The following is a 21,784-nucleotide window of genomic DNA, read 5'->3' on the forward strand; positions in this document are numbered from 1 at the left end:
GAAATGGGAGGTGCCGGGGAAATAATGAAATAAATAAATAATGGGGGGAAGCGCGGGTGGAGTCTGAGAATTCGGGAGGAGTGATTGGTATTCTCTGATTCTTGGAGGACGATGGACAGCTTGTTGGATCACCGAGCCCGAATCCGAACCCCCTCCCGCATCCGAACCCGAACCCGAATCCGATTCTGAATTCCATCGCCATGTACTTATATCCCGCCCCGCACGGCCGACGCCCCTTCTCCCCCCATGGTCCACCTCGTCCTCTCCACCACTAGGGGCAACTCTGGCAACCGCTACTTCCCCCACCAGGGCTATCTCGGCCTCACCCCGGTCCGCGTCGAGGGCGGTACGTGCCCCACCCCGCCCTGCCCCCCACCGTCCCCGCTGACATCCCCGCAGTCGTGCGCACAAAACTAGACGAGGATGGCAAACCCATCCCCGCGCGCGCCATTTCCATCTCCATTCGTTGCTACCAGTCGCGCCTCACGCGCTCGCGCAATTTCCGCTCGACCCTCGTCGCCGACCTCACCGACGTGCTGTGGCAGAAGCCGCCCGACAAGGACTATGCGGACGTCGCGGAGATGGAGTTTCCCTTCAAGCTCACCCTTCCAAAACGGACGCCCGGTTTCAGCACAGCAAACTACCAAGACTACCGCATATTCTGGCGGTTAGAAGCAGGTATGTCCTCCCCCCCGTCCCCGCGTCTCCCCCCACCCGCGCCGCCTCTACCAAACGCGCAATTACCCCCATCTTACCTCGCGCCCCAAAGTGCTGGATCATGTGGATATTCCACGCGTCGGCTCCCGCATTGTCCGCTATTACGACCTCGGCCTCGTCCGCTATGACTTGCCGCCCTCCCTCAGCCCTCCATCAAATCCCCCGACGTCCCCCCATGCGCTACTCCATCAAACGTCCAAGCCTCGCGCACCTGTCGTACGTTATAACGTCTCCATCCCCACGCTTCCTGTAGGCCCGTCCGACATAATCTTCACGACTCTCTCTCTGCAACCGCTAGACCCGAGCGTCACCGTTCGCAGTGCTACTGTATCCGTAGAGCGACGAATTGATCTCCATAATATTCCCGCCGCTCCCACTCCACTCGTAACAGCAGGGATCAACTACTCGGCAGCCGCTTCCCCGTCCCCCATCACTACCTTCTCACCCTCCTCCCTAACTCCCTCGTCTCTCTCACTCTCAGAGAACAGCTCAGACAGTGCTACGACGCCTACGAACCCGCAGTTTCTTCGTGATCCTACAGCCTCCTCGTCTTCTTCAAATCGAAGTTTCACTACGTTCGACTCTGCGACCAGCCTCACCTCGGGCTCATCAACTCGCCCACTGCTGTCTCCCTCGACGTCCGGCGGACAGACGTCGCCCATCCCCATTCCCCGGCCACAGTCCTACGCCATGCCCCCACCGTCCCCCTCCTCGTCAACATTCATGCCCCCACTTTCTCCGTCCTCGTCTGCGTCTTCAGAACAGCTGTTGAAGACATTCACCGCGACACTTGTCTCCGCTGAGTCTACCTCTTTCGCGCGCGATCCCTCAGGTATCTGGTCAAACACTCTGACACTTCAATGGCCGGAGAACCGCGGACACTACCGGTGGGCAGTCGGCGAGACCATGCAGAGCGACTTCGCGTCGGTACGTTTCTTCGTGCGAATCAGGGTGCTCGTGCACGGTCCGGGAGGCACCGACACATTGGAGCTCGAGCCGAAAGAACTTACTGTCGTTCCGACGAACGGGGCGGACCGGCGAACCGCGATGGAAAAGTGGGCTGAGCAGAAGGAGAGCGCGCTTCGGAGCAAGTCGAAGAGCCCTTGGCGACGGCGCGGCGAGGAGGCGAGCGTCGACGGCACGAGCACGAGTAGCAAGGAGCGCGGCCATGCACACGGCCACGGCCACGGCCTGCCCTCGCCCCCGCAGACCCCGGCGCATTCAATCGAGGGCACGAGCTCTCGGCCACCGCCCTCCTCGGCGCACGCGTCGAGCAGCCCCAAGCCGCGGAAAAAGTCTTCACGGAGACCACACACATCCGCCGGACCGCGGGACAAGGCTCACTTCGCGTACAGCGCGCCGGCGGAGATTGGTCTGCGCTCAGACCCGGACCACGACGCGGTCGCGAGCCGGGCCTCGGGCTCGAGCTCGTCTACTTCCCAAGGACACAGCAGCACACATGTGGGAAGACGCTTCAAGGAGACCGGGCTGGGCGAGAGCATGCTGTACGCCGTGGAGATGGTGAAGGGCAAGACGCGCGCGCGCGAGGGCGAGAAGCGCGCACGCGACTCGAGCACGAGCCAGGAGGAGCGCGAGCGGCGGGAGCGCCTCAAGAGCACGGGGCTGCAGCTCGGGCTCGAGCGCGACCAGGTGCGCGCGTGGGAGGAGGAGCTCGCGCGCATCGAGCTGCAGTCGCGCCGGAGCAGCGCGAGCATGCTCGGGTCGTGGGGCCTCTCGCGCCGACGCAATGGCGGGTAGTTGCCGGGCCCGAGCCAAGTTTCGTTCCCCCATGGACTTCGCGGGCGCGCGCCTCGTGCGGACGTTGTTGGTTCGCAGACGTGCTCCATCTTTTCTGTTTCGACTCCATGCGATCTTCTCTGACGGCCGCCCGACCGTGGCGGCGCCCCTGCCCCAACCGTTCCCCTTCGCTTTCGCGCCGTGGGCCCCTTGGCTCTGCGGGTATCGATTCTTCCTTTTCGCCGCCCTGCTGCGTGCGCTCTGCCTGCTTATTGTTGCATTCGACCGGATTTGTCGTCTGTGTGTCATCGCTCTCGTACTGGATTCGCTCCTGTTGTCGTATAGTATTGTCGTACTCATTCCCCACTCGCACCCGTCCGCACATACGTATACTCACTCGGTCTCACCTGCATTATTCCCCCGGTCTTGTCCATCCACCCCATCGCGCATCCCCACCACCACCGTCATCCGAATCTGCACCCGTCCCTGCGCGCTCGTGCCCGCGAGCGCCGCTGTAATATTATTATACCGCCTGTCGATAATACCCGCGCGCTCGCGTTCCTACGCGCCCTCCCTCGGACCCGCCCGCGCACGACGACGGTCGACGGTCGACATCCCAATTTTCGCTGCAACGCCGCCGGAGCGCACGGCGGCGCCCTAGCGCGCTTTTCGGGTTCGACGGTCGCACGTCGACGCAAGCTCGCCGTGGGGCCGTGAAGTCATGCAACTGTCCCTGCAGGTACTAGGACACCGATCGCACCCCCGTTTTCGCATGCGTGCTTGACAGGGCGTACGCAGGCCGCGCGCAAGCGACACGTCCACACGCGTCGCCCCGGATTAACTTCCTGCAATAATTGCCCGTTAATTTTTGACGTCGACGACGTTGCCGTTCGATGTCCATCGGAGCGAGCGCGTGTGTCCCCCGAGACGCGCGCGGGCAACGAGCGTTGCAACGCGCGCACTTGCCCATACGCGTCGCCGCGGCCGAGATCTAGACGCGTTGCAATTAGCAACCTACGCACCATGCCCCCCGCGACACTAGGTGGCTACCGTGCGCGCTCGCGGGCCAGAAGAACGCGGAAGACGTCGTCGGACGGAGACGATCAGCGCGCTAGCAGGCCGTACAATAAACCTCGTCATGGCGCCAAGCGCAGACGGACGTTCTCCGGCAGGCGTCCAGCCGAGTCGACGACGACGCTTCTGTTCTGAGCTCCCATCGCGCCGACGCCCTGCACGCAACGCAACGCTTCGAATTCCAAGACACAAACACGCGTTTGGGTTGCCTTCAGGCGGCGCGCACCTGCTGCCTTCGCGCGCGATCGCCCGGCGGCGTGCAGCGCGGGCGCGCGATGGATGCGGGCGATGGCCGTCGCCCGTCGGGGTGGTGAGGTGCTGATAGACGCGGCCGCACGCCCCGCGCAGCCCCGGGCCTAACCGCCTTTGGGGCGCGTCGAGCTTCGAGCTTCGCGGATTAGAACGGCGGGCTGCCAACCTTCCTCAGCGTCGGGCCACGCCTGCCTGATCGCCAGCGCACGCACGCACGATCGTTATCTCGGCGCGCCTTCCCGTGTCGGCGAGGTTTTGATCAAGCTGCCCGCCGGTGGCACACTCCCAGCCAAGGCGACCGTCGACGCGCCCGCGGCGTCGGCGGGAAGGCTCGGGAGCGTCGCGCGGGGGCCAGGAGGGCACGGCTTCGGCGCGCGCGCGATGCTGGGGGCGTCATGGGGCCACCCTCGTCGCCATGGGGCGGCCCAGAACCCTGCGCGGACGGCTGCGGCGTTGAATTCGAATGCTGCGAAGATGCTGGGAAGCCCGCTGCGTCCCCGGATCCGCTGCGGCGGCGCGCCGCACTCCAGGACACGCGCTGCTGCAGACGTCTTCGGGCGTGAACGCGAGGCTGGCGAAGCGCGACATGCGCTCGTAGCTCGGGTCCAATAATCGCGCCGGCGGGCGGTATTCATTTGCGCAACGCCGCGACTGCGCAAAGGCCTTGTGGAGGGAGACGGTCGCGGTGGCGTATGCTGCGTGCCATTCTATACGGGACGTCTGGTGTGCAGAGCGTATGGGGATCGTACTGCGCGTGAGGTTGGGCCAGGACGATAGTCCCGTACCCACGTGTGGGCGCGCTTCCTTCGCGCGTCAGGCGTCCACAAGGAACTGTCGATGATGGTGCGTAGCTACGTCCACCTCCAGCGTTTGTGGCAAACTCTGTGGCCACAAGGTTGGAGGTTGGTCAGCCTGGTGTGCCGTACCAACAAGTACAGTTAGGCGGAGAGCAGCAAGAAGCAAGGCTCTCACACTATCATTATTGAATACACCGCAGACGGGCCGCCGGCACGGGAGAACGCATACGGGCTGTATGACGGCTGACCTTGGGTGACGTACATATCCCATTCTATCGAGCTCATGCCACGATGGCTGAGCCTTTGGTGGCGTTCGGATGAGTAGGCGACAGACGTCCACGTCCTGCGTCGGCAAGGTTCCGATTCTTTCCAGCAAAACGCGCCATGTTGCTGCGTGGGATAAGCCTCAGCGGTTTACCAAGCCTATTTACACCCACTCCTTACTATGCACGGCGTGCCGCGTGGGTGGCGAACGTCCGACGGACATCGGAGGATTCGTCAGTGCATGCTGCAGATGAACGTATTGCCACGAGGGGTGATGTGGGTGCCACTTACAGGGGTCATCCATGTGCGCATCGACACGGCAATAAGGCTCAACCTGTCCCGCAGCATAAAATATTGCAACTCACATCAGACTAGAATCAAGGGAAGATCTCAGCATATTGTGGTATATGGGAATCGGACACATGGATAACATACCCGCACCTCCGAACAAATAGTGAGATCACAGGCTGGGAGCCAGCTCGGCCCGAACGCAATATGCGCCCAGTTGGCGGACATCCCGACCTCCGACGAGTCTGCCATGCTCAGGGTCTGCTCGTCGATAGACGACGGCGCGCAGTAGGGGCAAAGTAGCAGTGTGGTCTGGATATCACGATGTCGAGGGACTCACCGCCGCATGAAGCAAAGACGCTCAGGCGTAACGGTACTTCTATATGCGGCAACTGGTGTGCGTGAAGCAGTCGTACCTCCACAACTTGGATCTGCCGCCCATCATCCAGGAGCATCCAGGTCGCCCCATCTACGCTACATCCACGGCTGATCGCAAACATCTCCTGCTTAACCGCCATCGTATGTGCACTTCCTCTTCGGAGAGCTACTGATCCTGTGAGATATATGAGCATGTGGCCATAGTACAGCATCGTGATGGCATTTCTCTTGAACGCCATCCCCACAGAGTCTGTACGCTTCGGAGCGCTCTCATCCGGCGATGCGTTTCGCGCGTGTTCGCCAGGTCCCAGGACACAAAGGTACGTCTACGTGTTATCCGATAACTCGCGCCCCAGTCTCACCAGTTCTCACAAACACGTTTGCGATCGCAGGCGCCACCCCACCCACCGGGGTCGGTAGGTAATCCAGAGATGCCCGAGCGTTTGGGCTGCAGACCGCCGCCCATGGTCCCACCGGCTGACCCTCTCGGGGCCTGTCGAAGACGCAGCACCCCGCCCTTACGGCAGCGCGGCTCCGAAAGTACAAGGGCGTCGGGTGGCCTGGCCGTCCGAAGCCGCGCCAAGTCGAGCTTCCCGTCTTCTCGCCATCGGTAGCTCCACCCCTCGTGTACCTACGATGCCGTCGATGCGTTCACTATCCGCCCGTGGACAAACCTTAGCGGGAGTTGTATGTGCTTCTTTCGGCGCGCCGCAGCGTTATCAGGTCATGCTGATTAAGTTATCAGGACAGACCTGGTTTATGCCCAATATGCGGGATAACCGCTAGAAGACAGATATGTCGATGAATCCTGAGGTAAGAGGGGTTGCGTCCCGAAGATGTCCCAAAGTCGAGAGAACCTGACTCATTAACGTATCTAGATTATGTAGAGCTACTCGAATCAGCTCTCGGCCTCCAATAGCCTGAACATTATCTCAGGACTCAATAGCAGCAGCCCCGGGACGCCAGTGCAAATGGGCATCCCGAGATGGAGAACGCCTCGCAAATGACTATCAGCAGATGCGAGCTGTCAAATCAACGCCCACCGTGGATGATCAGCCTTGTCATTGTCAATCCGGTCATACCTGACAAGACGCTGATGTGTTTCACGCCGCCCAGGGTGAACGTTTTCGAGCCCTTCCGCGCCCTACTCTATCGACGGGATCCGTCAAGCCGACCCCCTCTTCCCGCGCCGCTGCGGCGTTCTGTGAGCGTCGCGCGTTTGCGGCGGCCGGGGCCCTCCAGACGCGCCCGGGGACGCCTTCTGCGCACAAGCGTCGACATTCTAGGCATGCGCCGCCCTTCCCCGGGGAGGGGTGCTCGGCGAGAATGCCGCGGCCGGATCGCGCAAGCAGTTCCTCCCGCCGGCACACTGCAGGGCCTCCCACGTTCTCGAGGTGCGAGGCAATTTTCCGCGCTTCCCGTGCGCGGCGGGGGAGTGCCCCCGGGCGGGGTACGGGTTCCGTAAAGGAAGAGAAGGCTGCTGTACGCTTACACGCGGTGGCCACTCTTCTTTGTAGCCGAGAGTGTAATCGGATATGGCTTTCCGAGTCATGGACTGTGCGTACTTGGGTCGACGTATACCAGGTAGGGTGTTATGTGTGGCGGTCTGGAATGGAGTGGGCGGTGCATATGTCGCGCGCACGGTGTCTTCATATATGACCGTATACCCCAATTGCATGACACAGTATGGTACACAGGAGCCGCTGTACACTTAGCATCATCGTGCCCTGCTGGGAGACTCCCATATTTAGCTTGAGACTTATAGCAGCTTTTGCGACATTCCCCGGTCCAAAATCATTCCCGCAAGCTCCCAAGCAAGCGAGGTGCTTCGTGTGTGATCGACACCGTTTACGGAATCCCGACAGCCCGTACAAATGACATACATGCTTGCTTGCAGGGTCCGTGGCCTCAGTACGCACACATTGTTCTGAACTAGTCCACTTATTCATTGGGCCGACGTCCCATGATGCTGCCGAGTGCGATCTTTGGCCGTCAAGCGGTAGCGGGAGGGGAGAACCCTTTCTTTATACGGTCTGCGTTGTCCTCGGCGTGTGCGATGGTTCACTGTATTTTCCTAACACGGCTGAAGGTCCGTGTAAGGTTCGCCTCCTCCATGTGATAGTCACCTTTGGAGATATCTCCGCCAGACAGAGAAGGATGCGCGCGAAGTCGAGCACGCTGATATCACGCCACTTGTGGGTCGCGGACGCCAGGGTGTCCGGCGCATTCACCCCGCCGCTAGACACGGACATCGACCCTGCAAAGGCGGACCTCGCCTCTGCACCCTGCAAGCTGCGCACGAGAAGAACTTGTCAATTAAACTTGTCCTGCAGTACGGCGCGCCAGAACAGTAGACATACGTCCCCCAAGCGGAGATACAGCATCCGATTCACGGTAGTGGAGCGGGGAGCATCCGCTCTATCTCGTCCTCGGACTCGTCGTCGCTATCTGTGTCTCGATCGACGTCCTCGCGGGTCAGCGCCTCGAGCTCCTCTAGCTCCCAGCCGATGGAGAGTTTTGGTATCCGCAGATTCTTTACGGCATCCGCCAACTTCATGAGAACATCGTCACTGAGTAAAAGGGTCGATAAGCATGGACCTTGACGGATGCAAAATAAAGAGAGGCGGTTACCTCGCGTAGGCAAGCGTCCACACGCAGAAATCGTCAACCCAAATCTTGCTGTATACGTAGTAGACGTCGTGGTGGTCGAGGATGTCCTTCATTCCCAGGAGACATCGTGTGACGACCCGTTTGCCGCGTGCGAGCAAGGCAGCTACATCGGCTCGGCACGCCTCTGCAAGTGCGAACGACCGGTATAGTGGAAACGTGAGCGACCGGCGGTAGGAAGCGACCAGAGTATCCGCTAACTCGGCCTCTGTGAAAGCGGCAGGGTCGGGGGAAGAGGCCTGTCCATATGGCGGAGGATCAAGAGCAGAGAACGCAGGCGTGAGAGTAGCGAGGGTCCACGCGCTCTCCGGTGTCGGGTCGCGCTGCGTCGTGCGCGTCTCGTATGTATGGGCGAAGAGCAGCGTGAGCAAGGTGAGGTAGAGGCTATGCGTCTGCCCGGGCGTAGGCAAGTCTAGAAGGCGGTAGAAAATCAGAGACATGATCGGATGAATATTATTCGTGACCACGCACACTCCTTTCGGGGAAGGCGGAGCATAACAAGGTTTTCTTGGTCTGTGTATTGGAACTCTTCGGTGCTTGTGGTGAGAGGATTTGGCCACGCGATGAGTTCTCGAATGTACTCGTCATCGGCATAGTCGGCCCTGAGGTCGGCATCAGCAATGCAAGCGGTATCCGGTGGTAGGACCGGAAAACTTACATGTAGTGGTCTTCATCCCATTTTTGTTCTTCATGTTTCAAGCGCCGTTGACGGCGCTCGTGCGGAGCGCAGGTCTCTGCATCCGGGCCTAGCTCATTTACTTCGTTCTCCGCGTGTTCCACATGCCTGAAATAACCAGAGTGCATATCCAAAAATCCATACCGACGTTCTACGGCGGTCTGAAGCGGCGGGAGGGGTTCAGGAATAGTTTGCGGTAACTGCCAGTCATTTTCAGCCGCTGGATAACCGCGGCTATCAGCTTTAAGCAAGTTTAATTCGGTAAAAGGAAACAAACCTTCGAGTATCTCTTGCTGCTCGAGGCTCAGTCCTTGCGTCCGGGCTGCCAACTCTTCGTCCGCATCCTCCAGCTCCGTCTCCTGGGAGTCAAGAACTTCGATGATTGGCTGCGCTGGGGCTGTGTTTGACGGCCGAGGAGCAAGGAGTTTGGCAAGAAGGTCGAGGTCCTTAAACTCTTGCCCGGGGACCTCTTTAGTCAACGTGACGGTCAGATATCCGGTGCTCGGGTCATAGGCGGCAGATGAGGCATCGTCTTCCGTGAGCGGATGTGAGAAGTTGAGGCGCAGGAAGTATGGGTTGATGTGGACGCTGAAGAGCGTCTCGTCGACATTGATCTCGACGTCGGACGCCTACTTCCGGATCGCAAATTTTTCAGCACATAGCTAGCATACTGGCGCGCGGAAGACTTACTCGCACAGAAGGACAGTATATTGAAACGATGACCGAGTTGTCCGTCTGCGAGCAGGAAAAGCGAGGAGTGATCATGGCGGTTTGAGGATGTGCTTGTGCCGCGAGCGCTCCGTCTCGGAGTGAGTGGCAGACCTCCGAGATCACAGATTTGGCGTGAGCATTCCTCCGCGACCACGGGATGTGTGGTCTGCCCCCACCCCGGCGAATATAAAATACGCTGGGTTCATTATCCACTCCACCAGCAGTCGGAAGTGAGATGAGGTGGAGAGTCAGTGTCTGATGCAGGTGACTCAGAAGTGGACCGCGGGCTTTCCCCGGCCCTTACAAACTGCCTCTCATAAAACGGTCGTCTTGCCACATTGCACGTCCACCAGCCATTCTTGACACCTCCTCAGCAATGTCTATAGACACCCAGGTCATTTCGATTTGCTCTTGACGCCGCGCAGTTGATTTGACCGACATCCAAAATCTCTGCAGAAGCTACCGGCGTTCCCCCCGCTCGCTACGGTCGAGCAAATCGTCCTCAAGGAGAAGCGAGGAAACTGCGTCCCGGTATACGTGGAGCTTCCCGGAGACCTCCTCACACCATGTGTAGCATATCTCCGGATTGCGAAGGACTCAAAGTACAGTTTCCTCTTGGAATCAGTGGTCGCGGGAGAGAACTTGGCGCGGTATAGTTTCATCGGCGCAGGTGCGTTCCAGTCTCTCTCTCTCTCCGACTCGTCTGACTCTGACTGAACGTCAACGTAGATCCCTTCAAGATTATCCGGGTTGGTCCCAATGAAGAAGTCACTGGAGATCCCATGGTCGCGCTGCAGAAGGAGCTCGGGATGTACAAGTACGTGAAGCTCCCCGAGGTACCGACATTCACTGGCGGCGCGATCGGGTACGTGGGGTACGATTCCATCCAGCACTTCGAGCCCAAGACTGCGCGCCCGCTCGAGGACCCCCTGCGTATCCCCGAAGCCATATTCATGCTGGTTGACACCCTCCTCATCTACGACCATCTCTACCAAAACCTCAAGGTCGTCTCTCACGTTCACTGTCCCGGAGATGCGAGCCAGGTCAACCTCTCCTTCATCTACCAGACCGCAGTGTCGAAGGCGCGGCGGTTAGCGAAGCTCGTTATGAGCGGCGCGACCCCCGAGGTGTATCAGCAACCTATCGTCCTCGGAAACGAGGCGGTCTCGAACGTGGGGAAGGAAGGATACGAGGGCTTCGTGACGAAATTGAAGGAGCACATCGTGAAGGGCGATATCATCCAGGCCGTCCCTTCGCAGCGACTCGCACGACCAACCACTCTGCACCCTTTCAATGCGTACCGGCACTTGCGGCGCATCAACCCCAGCCCATACATGTTCTATCTCGATTGCGGTCACTTGCAGATCGTCGGCGCGAGTCCGGAGACGCTTTGCAAGGTCGAGAAGAACAAGGTGTACAACCACGCTATCGCGGGTACAATCCGAAGAGGACAAACTGTTGAAGGTCTGTCCCTTGTCCTGTTTGTTGTGTGTTGCGGGATACTGAAACAAATTGCATTCTGCAGAGGACGAGAAGCTCGGTGCCGAACTGCTCGCATCAGAGAAAGACAGAGCAGAACATATCATGCTGGTCGATCTTGCACGAAACGACGTCAACAGGGTAGCCAGGCCTGAAACCGTGCACGTCGACCACCTTCTACGACTGGAGAAGTTCAGTCACGTCATCCATCTCACTTCTCAAGTCTCGGGTCTGCTACGAGAAGGGAAGACAAGGTATGCGCTATTCATCCTATTGCCTTCGTCAATCTAATATCTCCGGATAGATTCGACGCCTTCCGGTCTATCTTCCCAGCAGGCACGGTCTCGGGAGCCCCGAAGATTAAGGCGATCGAACTCATCTACGAGCTGGAGGGGCAGCGCCGCGGAATCTATGCTGGTGCGGTCGGCCGCTTCGACTTTGCAGATGATGAAATGGATACTTGCATCGCCATTCGTACAATGGCGTTCAAGGACGGTATTGCATACCTACAAGCAGGTGGTGGGATTGTCTTCGACAGCGTAGAGGAGGATGAGTACGTGGAGACCATTAACAAATTGAAGGGTAACATGCGTGCTCTGGAAGCGGCTGAAAGTGAGGCATCTGTTTTCTTCGTAACATGTTGCAGGGCGCTGACGGATTGAGCAGAGTATTGGTATGATATCCAGAACGCCAAGGTCGCACCGGCACCATGATGTGTATTAGAGGACATAATGTAGTAGTAGTGATCTATGCCATGTGCTGTTCCCTGGGCCGTGACGGTCTCCTGCTTGCTGCTCGTGCCGCTTTTGCCTGTTCTTCGTGGTAAATCGCCACCCCTTCGCGACCTGCTACGCTCAGCAGTCCACCAATTAGCTCCGCCGTCCGGGTGCTCTCGTCGTTAGCGGGGATGGGGTACATGACAACCCGAGGGTCGACGTTCGAGTCGACAATGCCGATCGTAGGCACATGCTCGAGTGCACATTCCCGGATGGCGTGGATGTTGGGGATGGGGTTGAGGAAGACCACGAGGTCTGGAACGACCTGCTCGTCCCGGGCGACCTCAGGACCGAACATGTGGACCTTGTTCGTCAATGTGCCCGGAAGCCACCGTTCGCCGACGTGGTAGCCCTGCTTTCCCATGCGCTCTGCGGCGAGGCGAACGGTCGAGCGAAGGTCCGCCCGAGTCCCGACGAAAACGATGGAACCGCCTCGTGCAGCAACACCACGCACGACCTGCGCTGCTCGACGGAGTAGCGGGAGGGTGTGGTCGAGATCGATGATGGTGATACCGGCGCGAGTACCGTACGCATAGGGCACAAAGTTTGGGTTCATCCGTGTGTGGGAGTGACCGAAGTGTGCGCCAGAGGCAATGAGGGCGGAGAGCGTGATGTCGGAGGGGGCTACGGGTCGGTGGAGGGTGTGGTGAGGCTGGAAGGTGTTGTCTCGTGTCTGCGTTGAGCCATATTCGCTGAACGTTTCGACTATCATATGTGTCAGAGCTTCGTAACCCTTGCTATGTCTGGGATACACGCACTCAGGGACTTGTACTCGGCCCGTTTGAGCTGGAGGTTAGTCCAGTCCTCTGGCGCCTCTAGTGGGGTCTCCTCGACCTTGGCGAAGGAGGAATTTTGTCGGGCGTTGACAGCGACCGACGCCCGCACGGACGACCGGGAGCACCTGGCTGCAGAGACGGCGCCGCGTCGGAGGAGAGGGAGAGCCATGGGATGAGGTGGACGCGGTGGCGGCGAATGGCGCACGGCGGGTCGCGCGTCTGGCGCGCGTGGCAGTCGCTTACCTCAGCGGGGCATGCCGGTTTTTTTTCCTCATCTTCTCGCTCGTCTGGCCCCCAGCTTTTGGCTTCACCCTCTTCCACTCCCTCTTCTCCTCCCTCTTCACTCTTTCTCTTCTCATCAAAAATGGAGGACGCATTTGACGGCGCTATTGGCATTGATCTCGGCACCACCTACTCGTGAGTCCATTTCGATTTTTCCGATGCGTTTTGAAGCTCATCTGCTTCTCAAGTTGCGTCGGTGTTTGGCAAAACGACCGTGTCGAGATCATCGCCAACGACCGTAAGTAAGCTCTGCTGCCTGCCGAAAACCTTTCCCGACGTCCTCGCTGCAGAGGGCAACCGTACCACCCCCTCATATGTCGCTTTCTCCACCGAGGAGCGTCTGATCGGTGATGCCGCAAAGAACCAGGCCGCGATGAACCCCAAGAACACCGTCTTCGATGCGAAGCGTCTCATCGGCCGGAGATTCGAGTAAGCGTAGCATTTGAATGCGGCGATCGTAGATGCTGATTTTTTGCGCGTAAAAAGCGATCCTGATGTCAAGAAGGATATGACCCACTGGCCCTTCGAGGTCATTGAGAAGGATGGCTCTCCCCTCATCAAGGTTAACTACCTTGGCGAGGACAAGACCTTCAGCCCCCAGGAGATCTCGTCAATGGTCCTCACTAAGATGAAGGAGATTTCTGAGGCTAAGCTCGGCAAGACCGTGAAGAAGGCTGTTGTTACGTGAGTTTGCGGTTGATCTTGCAATGCGTCATTGCAAGTGCTTACCCTACTGTTAGCGTTCCCGCCTACTTCAACGACTCCCAGCGTCTGGCCACCAAGGATGCTGGCTCCATCGCTGGCCTCGAGGTCCTCCGTATCATCAACGAGCCTACCGCCGCCGCCATTGCTTACGGTCTTGACCGCCAGTCAAGCACGGAGAAGAACGTCCTCATCTTCGACTTGGGTGGAGGAACTTTCGATGTCTCGCTCCTGAACATCACTGGTGGTGTCTTCGCCGTTAAGGCGACTGCTGGTGACACCCATTTGGGTGGTGAGGACTTTGACAACAACCTCCTTGAGCACTTCAAGAAGGAGTTCCAGAAGAAGACCAGCCTCGACATCTCCGACGATGCTCGTGCGCTCCGTCGTCTTCGCTCTGCTTGCGAGCGTGCCAAGCGCACCCTCTCCAGTGTCGCTCAGACCACCGTTGAGGTCGACTCGCTCTTCCAGGTTTGTCTAGTGACTTTTTTGAGCCAGTTTGAGAGGCTTACGTGCATTTCGTTAGGGTGAGGACTTCTCGGCGAACATCACCCGTGCTCGTTTCGAGGAGATCAACGCTTCCCTCTTCAAGTCCACCATCGACCCCGTCGAGCGCGTGCTGAAGGATGCGAAGATGCCCCGCGAGAAGGTCGACGACATCGTCCTTGTCGGTGGTTCGACCCGTATCCCCAAGGTCCAGTCGCTCGTCTCTGAGTACTTCGGTGGCCGCCAGCTCAACAAGTCCATCAACCCCGATGAGGCTGTTGCGTACGGTGCTGCCGTCCAGGCCGCTGTCCTTACCGGCCAGACGTCGGAGAAGACCCAGGACCTCCTCCTCCTCGACGTCGCTCCCCTCTCCCTCGGTGTCGCCATGCAGGGTGACATCTTCGGCATTGTCGTCCCCCGCAACACCCCCATCCCCACCAACAAGTCTCGTGTCTTCACCACCGTTGAGGACAACCAGACCACCGTCACGTTCCCCGTGTACGAGGGTGAGCGGACACAGTGTCGCGACAACCGTCTGCTCGGCGAGTTCGAGCTTAACGGCATTCCCCCCATGCCCCGCGGGCAGGCTGAGCTCGTCACCACCTTCGAGGTTGACGCGAACGGTCTCCTCAAGGTCACCGCGCAGGACCGTGCATCTGGCCGCAAGGCGCAGATCTCGATCACGAACTCCGTTGGCCGTCTCTCGTCAGCTGAGATCGAGCAGATGATCAAGGACGCTGAGCAGTACAAGCAGGCGGACAAGGACTTCAGCGCACGGCACGAGGCGAAGGCGGACCTCGAGAGCTACATCCACCAGGTCGAGAGCACGATCACGAGCCCCGAGATCGGCATGAAGATCAAGCGTCATGCTAAGTCGCAAGTCGAGTCCGAGCTCGCGCGCGCACTCGAGAAGCTCGAGATCGAGGACTCAACGGCGGACGAGCTCCGCAAGGCGCAGCTTGGCATCAAGCGCGCCCTCCAAAAGGCGACCGCTGGTATGCGGTGAGGGGTTCCCTGCTGGGTCCCTTTTCCTGCCTGTCGGTCTCGTGTAGATTGGGGGCGGGCGTGTAGGATGTGTTGATGCTCTGGTCTGGCGTCGTCTTTGTTCTGTTTGCACCCTGTTGTTGTTTCATGTTCGCACGTACAAAATTGAAGCTCCCTTCTGTACCATGTACGCCTCCATGTCGCTGTCACGACCCGCATGAACGAACATCTTGTCTTCCCTCTGAAATATGTGTGAATTCGAAAGCGAAACGACACGATATGCTTCGAAACAAGTGCTAGTGCTACAGAAGATGACGGAACGGCTACGGCAATGACATGGCGCGGTGTATGCGCAGGCCCACCTCGAGGATCCACAACTCCTCGTCTGCGCCGTCGCACAGCGCCTTGTCCGCCTCGGCGAAGACGAGTGCAGCGCGGGACTTCTGACGTGCAGAAAGCGTAGGGTGCATGATCACGTAGTCATGTAGCTGTGCGAGCAAGTGGTTAATTCTCGACCAAACAACCACAAAGTTATTCCGCTCACCTGTGAGATGATTTGCGAAGCAGAGTACCCTTCCCTAATGATCTCCCTCACCTTCGCCCGCACCCCATCGAAGCCCTTCGCCTTGAACTCCCCCTTCTCGTCCACCTCCAGATCCACGTCCATCCCGTCCCCGCCCATACGCTCCACCCCAAGCGCCGCGGCGAAGCCCTCGATGACCGCGTCGGGCACGACCCCCGCAATCTCCTGCACGTCGCGCGCGGTGATGGACGTGGGCGGCGTGCTCGCGAGCGCGAGGCGCGACGCGGACTGTAGGTAGGTGATTGCGCGGCGCAGATCACCTTGTGAGGTGCTAATGAGCGCGTCGACGGTCTCGGGGGTGACGGGGACATTCTCGGCGGACGCGACTTGCGCGATGCGCGCGGAGGTGGAGGCGGGGTCGAGCGGCTTGAAGCGGAATTTGGAGCAGCGGGAGGCTAGTGGCTCGATTATCCTAGTACGCGGAATAGTGGGTGAATATGGGCGTGAGCAAAAGCACGGTCAAAGAAAGGAGTGGGGAGTTGGGGATGAGTGGGGACGCATACCTTGTCACATAGTTGCAGACGAGACAGAACCGCGTTATGCGGGCGTAAAGCTCCATGATACGCCGGAGCGCGGCCTGAGCATCCTGTGTCATGGAGTCGGCCTCGTCGAGGATGATGATTTTGTACGGAGGACATGGATAGACGGTGCCGTCTGCTGAAACGGCCTGCGCGCGGGGCGTCTGGCGCGCGAAGTTCTTGATTTTCTCGCGGACGATGGAGATACCGCGCTCGTCAGACGCGTTCAGCTCGAGCACGCGGGATCGAAAGTTCTCAGGGCTGAGAGAGCGTGAGTTGCGAGCGTATCTGGAGCATAGTGGGGTAACGTACCCGAAGAGTTGTCTGGCAAGGGCGAGGATGGTGGATGTCTTTCCGGTCCCTGGTGGGCCGTAGAAGAGCATGTGCGGAAGCTACGGCTCGGTAAGTGGCTTGCATAAATGCTGAGCTGAGAAGATCCTGAAGGCGGCGGGATATGTTCCGCAGAGCGTGCTCCGGAGTATATTTTGCATTCTGGGTGACAGAGAGTGACAAGAGTATCATAGGCCAGCCCATACGAGGCGCGAGGCGCGAGCCCGCCACCAAGTCGCCAGAACGCGGAACGTGTTCTGCGAGCCAAATCTCGCCGCCGTGGGGACTTTCTGGCTGATCTGCAGGTACACTCACATTTGTGGAGGTGAGGGTCTTTCGGAGGACGGCGACGGTGTGCTCTTGTGCAGACACATCTTCAATGGTTTTGGGTCGGCTGTTCACATGGTCATGAGCATCGAGTAGCAGGGAATTAGCTGTAGACCTGTAGACGGACTATTTCTCGACCCATGGCTGGTGTTGTGTGTCCTCCTGCTCCTTCTTCTGTGCTGCCTTCGACTGTTGCTGCTTGAAGAACGAGTTCATGGTGGCCATCGTGTGCGTGGAAGGATCCTACCCGTACGCGTAGCTGGTGGCTGGTGGCTGGAGAAAGCAGGCTCGGGTACTGGAGACGCGCCGTGACGCGTCTACGATCGCGACCCGTCACAACCCGTCACTCACGGTAGGCGGCGTGACAGAACGCGTCTGGAGGCTCCGCCCTCGTCCTCCTCCGTCCACCACGCCGTGCTCACCTCTATCGACAGCGCGCACGGCCTGATGAGCGTCATGACAAACGCAGACACGAACAAAGGTCCGTCCCCAGCCAACGTATGTTGTGCTTGAGCTCATGTGCTTAGCCACAGGAGTGACCCAACCGGAGGTCGTGCCCGGCGGTGAGCACCTACCCCAACCTACACGTGTCAGCGCCCTCATTCCGTGCAGACAAGGCAGATAAGCCTTCATTGGTGGAGCTCAAGAATGGAAAGCTCGTGTTTAAGCAGAAAACACTTGCCTTCGAGAAGATGTCCGAGACTATGCAAGGTACGTGTGCTTTTGCTCACGCAAGCCAGTGGCGCGTACGAGCGTTCGACCATGCAGAGATTGTCAAGTTCCGTGAGATGCTGGAGCAACGACTCGAAGCGAAGGAACCGCCTCTCAGCAAGGTGCCGGAGGAGCACAAGCGTGTTATAACTAAACTGGTGCACGAGAGGTACGCGTTCAATTTAGCTGAAGACTGTGACGAGGTGCCCAATTGGCCATAGCGACAAGACATTACAAGCCCTCTCCAAGCATGTTCAGCAGCAACTACTACCGGCAGTCGACGAAGATGAGGAAGAGGACTCCACTGCGGCCATCCTTCCTCTCGACACAGTTGAAGACGCGATCAAATCCGTGGCCAAACGCGTGAACTATGGACTCGACAATCCGTTGGACGGTGGCAGGGCGCCTGCCGCATGGCACATCTGGAGATGGGAGGTCTCGGACGAGTGCCGAGACTGGCTGCCAAAGAACACGAAAGAGAAGGTGGAGAACAGGTTGCGAGAGAGGCTGCAGGTGCGTCCGTCGTTTCCATGAACACCCCGCGCCACTGAGCGCCGAATCGACAGGCCAAAATCGACGTGAAAGCTTTGTTCGAGGCGTTGTCTGAAGATGAGCGGGTTATCATCCTAGGCCTCAAGCATGTCCCCAAGCCTCTCCCCAAGGCGAAGAACGCGACGAAACCTATACCGGCACCCGCTGTGGTAGATCTCACAGATCCCGCGAAGAGCACACCACAACCTACCTCGCGACCCACGGATAACGTGGAGAACGATATGCCCCAACCTAACACAGCTGAGGTATGCTGCTATACCCATTGCCTGTTTAGACCGGCATTTCTCATACAAGGCTAGGATGTCTCGCAAGAGTCTCCTGAGAAGAAGGGGCCCGGTCGTCCGAAGAGACCTACTGACCCTGATAAAGCGGCCGAACGAGCTGCTAAGGTACGTTTTGTACTTGCCTGTCTGTTCAGTTGCGTTTACACGCTATTTTTTCTGCTAGGAAAAAGAACGACTAGAGAAGAAGGCGGCCAAGGTGGAGCGCGAGAAGAAGGAACAAGCCGCCCAAGCAAAGTCTCGGTCGATCATGGCCAGTTTCTTTGGCAAGCCAAAGCCTGCTGCCGTCTCTGGTGCATCACCAATGAAGGCAGGGCCGAGTCGAGACGGCGCGAACGGGTCCCCGGGACCTACGACGGCTCGGTCAGACTTTGAGCGCACGTTCAAGCCGTTCGCGTTGAAGAAGGGCGCGGTGCTTGCACCCGTGAACTGGTTTCATGAGTGCAAGAGGCGTGAACGGCGGAGACAAGCCCGTCGGTCTCAGGGTGACGTTATTGTCATCGACGACGATGAGGAAAGCAAGGCAGACGAGGACGTGGAGATGGCGGATGCGCAGGACGACGAAACCTGGCACACGCTTCCTCGTGAAGGTCGGTGCCAGTTTGTGTCAACGTAACATACCGAACTGAATTGTTTCCAGAGCGGATACGCAACATCCTATCCCGCTTACCTCCAGGCCTGAATCCTCCTCGACGACCACGGCAACCGACTGGCTACAAGACGTACTGGCCCATCTCCGTACGCGGACTCATGAACCAGCTGAACGAGGCGGAAGTCGCCGGGGACGACAACGAGGTTCGGCGACTGCTCGCCCTCCTTCGTTCACGGCGTGCACTGCCTGCGAAGGCCCTGGTGTTTGCGGACGACGCACGCCCAGGGTACTTCGGGACCTACACACGAAGCTCGCGCGAGGTCGGTCCGCGGACGCCATTCGCGCGGGACGTCGTCGGGATCGACTACGGGTACGACTCGGGCCTGGAGTGGGCCGAGGAAGACGCGGGCGAAGCAGACGACGTCTTCGAGGGCGACGGGGAGGAGGACGAGGGCGATGATGGGGAGGCGGACTCGGATGCCGACAGCTGGCTCGTGGACGACGACGCAGTCGAGGACCCGGGCACGCCCATCGAGGAGCGCCTGGGCTCGCCCGACTTCGACTTTCCCCCTTTGCCGCAGAAGCGCAAGAAGGAGAAGGAGAAAGAAAGGGCACAGGAGCCTGAGGGGGAACGGGGCGCGACGAGCAAGAAACGGCGTGTGGTCGTGCCCCTCGTGCCGTTCACGAAGGGCCCGGAGTGGGAGCCGGTGGTGAGCCGGTGCACGTACGAGCTGTTCAAGCGGTATCGGATACAGTTGTTCAACGGTACGTTGTGCGTTGTGCATGTTGTGGGTCTACATACTGAAATGCAGCATTGCGCAGACACGCCGTTCCCGATCGACCCGTTTTCATTCGTCTCCCAACCGGCCGAGCACGCCGCAAGCGGACAGCATCCACAGCAGACGACAGACGGCTTCGTCATCCCCGCCCTCCCTCCACACATCGCCAAATCCACATCCTCTTCCTCAGTCCCCTCAGCCTCCGGTCCCAACGCATCCTCGAACCCGCCAACGCCGTCAGGGCCAAAGCGGGGCGCGCCCGCGCCAAAGAACCCGTTCCCAGACGCGTATCTGCCACACCTGCTTACACGGATCGAGGAGCTCGCGACGAGCAGTCTGCATTGTATCGTGGAGACGGTGCATCACGAGTTGCAGGCGCATAAGGTGAAGAAGAATGCGATCGAGGCGAAGGTGCGCGAGGTCGGAGAGAAGAGCAAGGAGCGCAAGGTGTGGGTCGTCCGTCCGGATGTGAAGGTGAGCGGTGGCGTTTGTCGCGGAAGGGGGAGGAGCTGACCTTTTCGAGTAGGCACAACATGGGATGGCGTGAGCGTCTCGACGTGGGGAGAGGTATACCCAGGTGGATGGGCCCGCTGGTAGAGAGATGCGAGTGCGGGGTCCCTTCCGCAATGTACCGTGCATGTTGTATATATATTCTTATTGCGTTCTGCTTATCGTACATTCCATATCGTAACACCAGGGAGAAGGATAACTTAAGCTAAGGTGGGCGTGTCAATATGGACCATGGGTAAGTGGGTATCGGGGTACGGAGAGGAGAATACTATGAGGAGGCGAGGTTCCACAGCAGTTGAGCGTACTCGTCGTCGGATTTGGGCTGGTCAAACGTTACGCAGTGGACGTCACCCGAATCCGCACCTGGAGATACAGTCAGAGGAAGCCACAGGAACGCGGTAGGAAGAGGTACTCACGAACGAGCACCTTGGATAACCGTCCGTGTGCGTCCACGATCGGCTCGAACCCAGCGCCCTTTTGGATCGCGAGGCGTAGCCTACAGAAGTACTCGAGCTCAGCACGTCGAATGGCCGGCGAAAGCACACAGAGCGAATGCAGAGAGAGGACACTCACGCAGTAGAGTCGAGCTCGTGCTCCGCAGCCGGGTCGGACGACTCGAGATTCCGCGTCTCCTCCTTAAAGCGCGTGAGCTCGGCCTCTTTTGCTGCGAGCGCGCTCTCGGCGTCGTTGATGGCTTTGGCGAGCGAGAGCCGCGTCGCGTCGAGATCGTTCATGTGCACGGCGTGTTCTTCGGCGGAGGGGATGGTGGAGGGCCGTGTGGCCGAGGCGCGGGCGGCTTCGAGTTTGCGGGCCAGCTCTGTAGATGACATAGCGTGCCGCGAGATTCATGCATGGAGGGGAAGAATAACCGTAAGTCGGGCGCGAGAGAACGTAGGTGAAATCTTGAGCCTTCCGCGATGTAGAAATGTAGAAATGAGACTCACGTTTGACTTTGACGTGTGCGTCGTGCATGTCCTTCTGCCGTGATTCGTGTGTCATCGCCATCTGCTCCTCTGCGGCGGCGATAGTGAGGTAGTCGTCCTCGGGGTCCATAATGGGGATCATCTCCCGGATGGCCCTCCTGCATACATCGGGCGTTCAGACGGTGTGCAGACAGAGTATATTGAGCACGAAGACAAACACAGTGTCTTTGATGTTGATTGACATCGTTTCGAAGAGAGCTTGAGCAAAGCCGAGGACGTGGTCGAGCAGTAGGAGCGGAATGTGCGGGACGGTTGGACGGCTGTAGAACGCGACGCGCTCAATCACGCTCACGTGGCGTTCGGTCACGCGTGAACGCTCAAATTAGCGCTCATAGCGCGGCGGTGCGCCACTCGCAGTACATGGTACGCCACCTCAGAGTTCATCTCATTTTGGACAGCCAAGGGCCCTCACGGAGCTGGGGCACTGCAGCGCATGATAATAATTTATAGATTCGGATGATGCCCATGAGTAACGAGTGAAGGTGCCACAGTCCTGGCCGGTTACTGGCGCGAACCTCGTAGCGAAGACTACCATAGAGTCCACGACGTTTGGCAGCCTCCGCTTGCAAGTG

At 59.0% G+C, this 21,784-nt stretch overlaps 8 protein-coding genes across 8 annotated transcripts; 4 read left to right on the forward strand and 4 right to left on the reverse strand.

Moving 5' to 3' along the window:
- Positions 1-246: 246 nt before the first annotated feature.
- Positions 247-2,985, forward strand: TRAVEDRAFT_70905 (uncharacterized protein; the record flags this gene model as incomplete). Its single annotated transcript, XM_008038642.1, has 3 exons — positions 247-346; positions 400-678; positions 770-2,985. The coding sequence occupies 3 exons, from the start codon at positions 247-249 to the stop codon at positions 2,473-2,475; spliced, it is 2,085 nt and encodes a 694-aa protein (XP_008036833.1). The 3' UTR covers positions 2,476-2,985.
- A 1,873-nt stretch (positions 2,986-4,858) lies between these two features.
- TRAVEDRAFT_19209 (uncharacterized protein) lies at positions 4,859-5,647 on the reverse strand (the record flags this gene model as incomplete). Its single annotated transcript, XM_008037812.1, has 6 exons — positions 4,859-4,967; positions 5,022-5,085; positions 5,133-5,175; positions 5,207-5,212; positions 5,277-5,441; positions 5,546-5,647. The coding sequence occupies 6 exons, from the start codon at positions 5,645-5,647 to the stop codon at positions 4,859-4,861; spliced, it is 489 nt and encodes a 162-aa protein (XP_008036003.1).
- A 2,162-nt stretch (positions 5,648-7,809) lies between these two features.
- TRAVEDRAFT_146036 (SHQ1-domain-containing protein) lies at positions 7,810-9,615 on the reverse strand (the record flags this gene model as incomplete). Its single annotated transcript, XM_008038643.1, has 6 exons — positions 7,810-8,077; positions 8,139-8,586; positions 8,646-8,776; positions 8,833-9,070; positions 9,128-9,479; positions 9,541-9,615. 6 exons carry the CDS (start codon positions 9,613-9,615, stop codon positions 7,897-7,899), a joined length of 1,425 nt encoding a protein of 474 aa, XP_008036834.1. The 3' UTR covers positions 7,810-7,896.
- Positions 9,616-9,937: 322 nt separating this feature from the next.
- TRAVEDRAFT_64032 (anthranilate synthase component) lies at positions 9,938-12,742 on the forward strand (the record flags this gene model as incomplete). The annotated part of the gene is made up of 7 exons (XM_008038644.1): positions 9,938-9,955; positions 10,018-10,231; positions 10,291-11,025; positions 11,087-11,294; positions 11,345-11,652; positions 11,707-12,521; positions 12,575-12,742. The coding sequence occupies 6 exons, from the start codon at positions 9,938-9,940 to the stop codon at positions 11,751-11,753; spliced, it is 1,530 nt and encodes a 509-aa protein (XP_008036835.1). The 3' UTR covers positions 11,754-12,521; positions 12,575-12,742.
- A 214-nt stretch (positions 12,743-12,956) lies between these two features.
- TRAVEDRAFT_119097 (heat shock protein) lies at positions 12,957-15,068 on the forward strand (the record flags this gene model as incomplete). Its single annotated transcript, XM_008038645.1, has 6 exons — positions 12,957-13,009; positions 13,063-13,112; positions 13,165-13,303; positions 13,361-13,558; positions 13,615-14,047; positions 14,103-15,068. The coding sequence occupies 6 exons, from the start codon at positions 12,957-12,959 to the stop codon at positions 15,066-15,068; spliced, it is 1,839 nt and encodes a 612-aa protein (XP_008036836.1).
- A 223-nt stretch (positions 15,069-15,291) lies between these two features.
- TRAVEDRAFT_165448 (replication factor C) lies at positions 15,292-17,020 on the reverse strand (the record flags this gene model as incomplete). The annotated part of the gene is made up of 6 exons (XM_008038646.1): positions 15,292-15,534; positions 15,591-16,041; positions 16,133-16,408; positions 16,460-16,539; positions 16,793-16,871; positions 16,932-17,020. 6 exons carry the CDS (start codon positions 17,018-17,020, stop codon positions 15,370-15,372), a joined length of 1,140 nt encoding a protein of 379 aa, XP_008036837.1. The 3' UTR covers positions 15,292-15,369.
- A 301-nt stretch (positions 17,021-17,321) lies between these two features.
- On the forward strand, positions 17,322-20,266 carry TRAVEDRAFT_19215 (uncharacterized protein; the record flags this gene model as incomplete). The annotated part of the gene is made up of 10 exons (XM_008037813.1): positions 17,322-17,367; positions 17,417-17,515; positions 17,573-17,684; positions 17,737-18,028; positions 18,082-18,312; positions 18,367-18,456; positions 18,515-18,938; positions 18,989-19,705; positions 19,763-20,193; positions 20,246-20,266. The coding sequence occupies 10 exons, from the start codon at positions 17,322-17,324 to the stop codon at positions 20,264-20,266; spliced, it is 2,463 nt and encodes an 820-aa protein (XP_008036004.1).
- Positions 20,267-20,372: 106 nt separating this feature from the next.
- TRAVEDRAFT_57770 (uncharacterized protein) lies at positions 20,373-21,423 on the reverse strand. Its single transcript, XM_008038281.1, has 5 exons — positions 21,371-21,423; positions 21,174-21,310; positions 20,803-21,046; positions 20,646-20,725; positions 20,373-20,592 (listed from the first exon to the last, which is right to left on the reverse strand). Exons 1-5 carry the CDS (start codon positions 21,394-21,396, stop codon positions 20,498-20,500), a joined length of 582 nt encoding a protein of 193 aa, XP_008036472.1. The 5' UTR covers positions 21,397-21,423; the 3' UTR covers positions 20,373-20,497.
- Between the last annotated feature and the right edge of the window lie 361 nt (positions 21,424-21,784).

The sequence above is a fragment of the Trametes versicolor genome (genome assembly GCF_000271585.1).
Source record: "Trametes versicolor FP-101664 SS1 unplaced genomic scaffold TRAVEscaffold_4, whole genome shotgun sequence".
NCBI lineage: Eukaryota > Fungi > Basidiomycota > Agaricomycetes > Polyporales > Polyporaceae > Trametes > Trametes versicolor.